The sequence below is a fragment of the Morone saxatilis genome, unplaced genomic scaffold (assembly GCF_004916995.1).
Source record: "Morone saxatilis isolate NCDOM2014 unplaced genomic scaffold, NCSU_SB_2.0 Contig19, whole genome shotgun sequence".
Lineage (NCBI taxonomy): Eukaryota > Metazoa > Chordata > Actinopteri > Moronidae > Morone > Morone saxatilis.
The window spans coordinates 8004157-8010487 of NW_023339751.1; the positions used below are offsets into that span (position 1 = coordinate 8004157).

Genomic DNA, 6331 nt, shown 5'->3' on the forward strand with positions numbered 1-6331 from the left:
GGGGGGGGGGGGGGGGGGAGTGGAGAGCCAGGAGGAGAGTGCTGAATCACTACAGTGAAGCTGAAAGACAGTGAGAGTGCCTGCTGGCATAAACAAGCATGTACTGGCCAATACCATGGCGGTTATTATATAATCAAACTGCCAGATGTCTGTTCATCTACCAGCGATCCTCCAGCGACGGTTATGTCAGCCTGACTGTATGTTTCAGCGTTACAGTTGTGAGTGAATGGTTGTCGGTTCTGTTTTTACCTCCAGTTGCTCATCCTCCAGTAGTCGTATCACCAGCGCCCGGACATCGTTCACTGCTTTCTGGTCACTCATGAAGGTGAACAGGTTATAAAAAACCATAATCTGCAGGTATGTGAGCACCGTGTAGCGAGCGTGCCAGGAGCTGCTGCCAGCAATCTGCAACACACAACAACAAACCCATCCCACATCAATAACACACTCTGGGCATTTGTTCCACAAGAGGAAAAAGACCATGCCCTGGATGAGTACACCATTTAGGCTTTTTGTATTGGAGCTCCCCTTTTCGGGAATGCCACCCCGTTTGAATGTTTATATGATATCAGATGGGTTACACAGCAATTCAATCAGAATCTGTGAGCGCAATAAGTCGGCGAAGTCACTCTGCATGGGTGTCAGACCAATCCACAGTTTCAAATCATTAGTTAACCAACTTTGCATATTATTGGTGGTTTGGTTGGTTATTTGTCTTTATTTCCATGTGAATCTCAATTTGTTATAATAATACTGAAAATAAGCAAAGAAAATCAGCAGAGAACTGACCAGAACACTGTCACTTTAAGGCTTTCTCAGTTATTCCCCAGGGAATTGCAATAGCACTTACACAGTATATTATAACACAGATTAATATGACAATGAAAAAATAAAAATCTCATTCACTTGTCATTCCCTTTGAACCTTTCATCCTTCTGCTTAATAATCGTATGGGTTATGAGATGGGATGGTCTGTAAAAAGCCCAGTCATGTGTGAGGCAGGTGAAAAGTGGAATAACATCCACAGCTGCCAGATAACTCACCTCCCGCAGGGCACTGAGCACCAAGGGGATTTGTTCTGTGTAGAGCAGTCCCTGGGACATCAGAGACAGGCAGGTCTTTGCGTCCCTCTTCAGTTCATCATAACTGTCATCATTCTCGACTGGAGCAATCTGGAAAAGAGGACAGAGATAGGTTAACAGGAAGGCAGGCGTCCTTTTAAGTCCTTTTATGGTGTCTGCTTAAATAGAAAAAAAATCCATGTTGTTATAGATGAAGTTAGCAGATGGAGGCTATGAATGAGTCAGTGTTTCACCTTAAAGAGCAGCGGAAGCAACCGTAGTTGTTCTGGTACAGCAGTGGAGAAGGAGCGACCAGCACTTGCAATCAGCCACTTCAGCACTGCAGACATTTGAAGAGAAGATTTTTAATGTTTAAATAATGATCCTTTGCTTAATTGCGGGTGACGGTCAGACTGACGGTGACAGACCCTCAGCGCACCTGTTTTGAGAAGCTTGATGGCCTGCGTCCTCTCATCTTGCTCTCCCACCTCGTTCTCCTCAATCACATGGTTCTGGATCTCCTCATCACCCTCGGTTAGGGGCTTTAGCTGCAATAGAATTCGCTCTGTGAAGTCTGTGATGCGCGGGGAGGTGGTCGGCTGAGTGTATGGCAGGTTGACATCAATCATGAAGATGTACGTGAGCACACTGGAAGGATACCAAATCAGAGAGGATGAGACCCAAAAAGTTCAGTTTTAAGAAGTTAATAATGACATATAGTACAGTCATGTTCATTAGGGCTGTAAAAAGGACCTCACCTGCCAATTCGTTCCCGTACATTCTTGTAGACCTGTGTGAGTTTGGGCTCCAGGTATTGAAGCAATCGGTGGAGAAGCTCTGGAACACGCCACTCCTGCTGAGCAAGGCCTCCCTGCAGCACATAGAGTCGACTGCAAAGGAAAAAGATGCACAATGATCACAGTTTGTCAGTAAGATCAACATCCTCTTCAGGCAGCAACCTTTCTACTCACCAGGCATCGACAAAGGAGCCTCCCTCTCCGTTGACTGGAGACTCCATTAGCATCTCAAACAGCCAGTGTAGCTTACGTGGGTCTCTACTTTCCTGTACAAGACAGAGTCAAACGGAACGACTGATGAGTGACACAAGTTTAACAGGTGGTAGGATAAAGACATGATGGATATAAATGAGCAAAAGCTTACACAAGCTGTGGCAATGCAGGTGCCCCAGTCTGCATACGTTTCTATTGTGATGTTGGACAGGGCAATACGGAGCATTGGACACAACAGCTCCCAAAGGCTCTCAACCTGTAAAAGTGTACACAGTAGTTTGTTCACGTTATAAAGGTCTGGAAAGCACCTTCAGAGGCTAGAAAATGATGAGATTATAAGTAGCATTTATATAATCTAACCACATTACTATGAGAGAGTTTCAAACCCGTACCTTTGAGAAGCTCCAGTGCTTGCAGCCTCTGATCAGTCCAGAGATGATCTCTGCGACACATCGCTGCTTGCTCTCGTGGGAATCGGCCACCAGGCGCTCCATGTGCGGTCGCAGCAGAGGAAGGAAGGCATCGCTGAAATTGCGGAACAATCCCTAGGAAGAGCAGAAGGGAAAAGACGTATTTCTTTGTAAACAAAACTCCCCATACACTGCCAACAGTAAGGTGCTGGTAGGTCACAGCACCATGTCGTAAAACATCAAAATTGGTTGACTTTAGTCGGTTTTCTGCATTTAAACAGTCTTCTCAGGGCATCTCACCTTGAACAAACAGAACCTGCGAGGGCTGAACTTGTCCTTGCCCTTACGGTCCTCAAGGGAGAGAAACTCAATGAACTGGTTGATGAACACTGGGTCTGAGAAATGGTCAAAGATGATCTGCTCCCGCTGTTAGGAATGACAGGAACATTTATTTTACTAGATGCATTAGTTAACATCACATCACATTATTGAATGTGTTATATTTTTTACTATGGGGTTTGTGTATGATTGTGTACAAACCTCTGTCATTTCCTCTCTGGTCAGGTTCTGTTTAGGCTGCTCCTCCAGTGGTGCATAGATCAACAGTTTTCTGGAGAATAATAATGAGGTAATGGTAAATAAAAATGAGGTGTAAGATGTTGGACAGATATCTCGAGGAACAGGTAAATATATCTAATATATATAAAATAAGAGCATTATAAAGTTAGAACCTTGGCCAAGAGTAGTATCCCCAGTGAGTCTTCTCCACAAACACACAGCCATCCCAGTCCTTCTGTGAGCGTGGCAGGCTGCTGTTGTTATACTGGAGCCACTGGTTGTCTTGACGGTCTCCTGCTACCATATCAGTTAGCTCCTTCCCTCCACCTACCAAACATAAGTGAAGATTTATTTTAGATGAACTAAAGAAATTACAGGTAGAATGAAAATGAGACACAAAAACTGTAATGTTCATACACAAGATACACTAGACAAACAACACTGTATGATGCTTACAAAGCTCAGAGGGGTTGACGGAGACTTTCTTATGTGGTCTTTTTATTTGTTTCATTATCCCTGCCACGGCTGATATTGCCACCTAATGGAGAAAAGGAGACATTTCAAACAAAATTTCCACAGGAAAGACTAGAATGCGTCCATATGCCGTTTGAGTTTTAACAGCTTTACGTCTCATATTTATGTCTCATAATGTGTGTGTGCCACACCTTGCGGACATAGAGGGAATCATGGTTGAGGCTTTTGACAAAGAACGTAATGGCAGGTGGTGGGAGTTGGTGGTCGTCTCTAAGCAGCAATGACAGGAAGCCGATTGCAATGTGTTCGAACTTCCAAGGCCTGGAACATTAAACAAGCAGTTGTTACATTATATACAGTAGTAAAAAAATATATAAATGGTATAGGGTAAATATTAAATCAACCTACATGTTCCTGTTGTTGATGCAGTCCAGCAGATCACCAATGAGCTGTTTGTATTTCCTACACAAATGTTGAACAATATTAGTATTTGCATCGGTTATGTAACAAAACCCATCTTGCTTACATTAAGGTTTCATGCAAAGTCAACACATCATCTTAACAGCTGGCTTACATATTTGTTTTTGGCAAGGCCAAAAGACCATGAGGTGAACTGGAAACTCAAAGTTAAGCCATTTTTTATCCAAGTAGCTGCTCAAAGAGGAGGAGCTGTATTCAAGTGAGCTGCAAAGTCTTTGTTGAAGTGATGATTCTTTGTTTTGTTGCTGGTGTGAACTTACTCAACAGACTCAGAGTTCTTGAGCTCCTGCCTCTTTAGACCCTCTGCTGCTTCTTCCTCTGAAGGAACAGGATCCTTAGGTAGAGGATTTCCAGTAATCATAAGTTGTTTGGCCACAGCACAGCTCTCTGCAGGGATCTAAAGGGTGGGGAAAGATACAAATATAGCATCAGAAATAATGGAAGTTAAAGCAAGCCCCATTAGGACAGAGTGATTTGTTAAACTGAGAATGAACAAGGGGGGGAGATTTTTTAGCTTTTCCTTGCAAAGCTAAGTTGGGTGAAGGCCTAGGCTGAGATCAGAGAGTTAGAGAGAAACTACAATTACTGCTCTGTGGTTGTACACCTGCACCGACCAGTCAGGTTGCCGTTTACATCCATGTCTGTCCAGACTTATAATATATGTGGTGAAGACTTTATTATATAAAAAGTATGAAGTGTATTTTAGGGCTAAATCTAAGTTATAGCTGTACAAAATGTGGTGCTTTTGTTTTTTCACTGGCATTTTTAGATGCAAAGCCTCTCTATAAGGTGTAGGTGACACTTACTCACAGGCAGGATCACGATTGGCACTAACACACGACTTCAATGACAGTCAAAATTCAGAATGAGGTAGTAAGTGAAACGCAGAATGGATATGATGGTAAGATGAAAGCCTATACAGTGGTAGTTATTGCTCACTCATTGCGTCATCCCAGTCAACATGGTTGTGAAATTTGGAATTGACTGATTCATTCAAGTGTCACCAATTCAATGTAAGCAAGTTACCTACAATTTCAAGATATTGGTATTTTAATTAATGAGCTTCTACTATTATAGACAGGCGGATATCACAATCGCCTTCCCTTTTATAATCCATTGACGTAAGTGTTCTTTGTGTTTTTCTTACAGCGAAGTCGATGCCGATGGTTTCATACTGCCGATGGATTTTGTCTGCAAGGTCATCAAAGAGCCGCACAATGGAGGGCTTCTCCAGAGACATGGCTGAGCTGAGGCCAGAGCGTACAACAGCAGGCCACGTCAGAGCAATGCACTCCCAGTCGTGCAAATTGGCCAGGCACACTCCACTGTGATTACCCAGAAGACAGTACAAGGCACCCTGGAGATGTACAAATATGTGTTATATATGAGAAAAAAGGACATTTGAATTCTTAGTTTCTTGAGAGTTTCTGTGTTGTAGAGCACAACACAGACGTGCCCAGAGAGGAATGTCATACTTTGAACTGCTGCTGTGTGACTCTGCTGTTGTCCGGGTTAAGGAACTCTAGGACATGGGGGATCTGATCTCTGCAGCAGAAATTGTAGGTTCCCAGTGCAGTGAACAGCACATTTTGAGCTCTGCTGCGAACCTGGATGGAACAAAGAATCCTGAGTTATATTATGTACTGTGTAAGTGTGATAAGCACACTTGTCCCGTGTCTTTTATTTATGATGTGTGGCTAATCTGTAGCACAATTACATGGTCGAAAAAAGACTAAATAAACAGAGAGCTAATAAATGCCTTGATTGTGAAACTCACTTGACTGTAGGTGCTTGTGGAAAGCCTCAACAGATCTTTCATCAGCTCCTGGTGAATGCTCCTGTACTGACATCCTTCCACTGTGAGCTTTCGCAGCTGATAAAACAACAAAGGTCCTGTTTCATCAATACAATACAATGCAATGATAACCGAAAAGGTGATTTCCCTTTTAACGGCTTACCTCATGCTGCAGCATGACTCTGTCTATTAAGAGAGCTCTGATGTGCTGCTTTCTGCCGTGAAGCTGCAAATACAATGGCGAGGCATTATACGCATTGAATTGTTGGTCAGTTTTAAACATAACACGTAATGTCACTATCACTAATGCATCAGATGTAAGCTTTGAGGGAGAGTGCATGGTTTTAAATGCTTTCCTGGGATACGAATAGTACAAAAGTGACAAAAGTACAATAAAATGTCAGATTTCTCACTCTGTTTTCCATAGATTTTTTCACAAGGTTGAAGCTCTTCCAGCGGGAGTCAAACTCATGTTTGTGAGAACCTTTGAAGTGCAACAGGTCGCTGATAATCTGAAAGGTATCAGAAAAAAATATTGCAATA

The 6331-nt window shown here is 42.9% G+C and overlaps 1 protein-coding gene across 2 annotated transcripts in view; it reads right to left on the reverse strand.

The window, feature by feature from the left end:
• Positions 1–6331, reverse strand: part of psme4a (proteasome activator subunit 4a) — a 24617-nt gene that overhangs the window by 2920 nt on the left and 15366 nt on the right. For both annotated transcript variants that reach the window (XM_035663091.1, XM_035663090.1), the window contains 20 exons: positions 6202–6300; positions 5952–6014; positions 5771–5866; positions 5469–5600; positions 5141–5350; positions 4254–4390; positions 3922–3975; positions 3705–3834; positions 3496–3577; positions 3213–3366; positions 3022–3091; positions 2782–2907; positions 2464–2616; positions 2223–2327; positions 2033–2124; positions 1820–1951; positions 1501–1709; positions 1316–1401; positions 1044–1172; positions 250–405 (listed from right to left, as the gene is read on the reverse strand). In XM_035663091.1, coding sequence (XP_035518984.1) covers positions 250–405; positions 1044–1172; positions 1316–1401; positions 1501–1709; positions 1820–1951; positions 2033–2124; positions 2223–2327; positions 2464–2616; positions 2782–2907; positions 3022–3091; positions 3213–3366; positions 3496–3577; positions 3705–3834; positions 3922–3975; positions 4254–4390; positions 5141–5350; positions 5469–5600; positions 5771–5866; positions 5952–6014; positions 6202–6300 — 2415 coding nt within the window. The remainder of the gene's footprint in view (positions 1–249; positions 406–1043; positions 1173–1315; positions 1402–1500; positions 1710–1819; positions 1952–2032; positions 2125–2222; positions 2328–2463; positions 2617–2781; positions 2908–3021; positions 3092–3212; positions 3367–3495; positions 3578–3704; positions 3835–3921; positions 3976–4253; positions 4391–5140; positions 5351–5468; positions 5601–5770; positions 5867–5951; positions 6015–6201; positions 6301–6331) is intronic.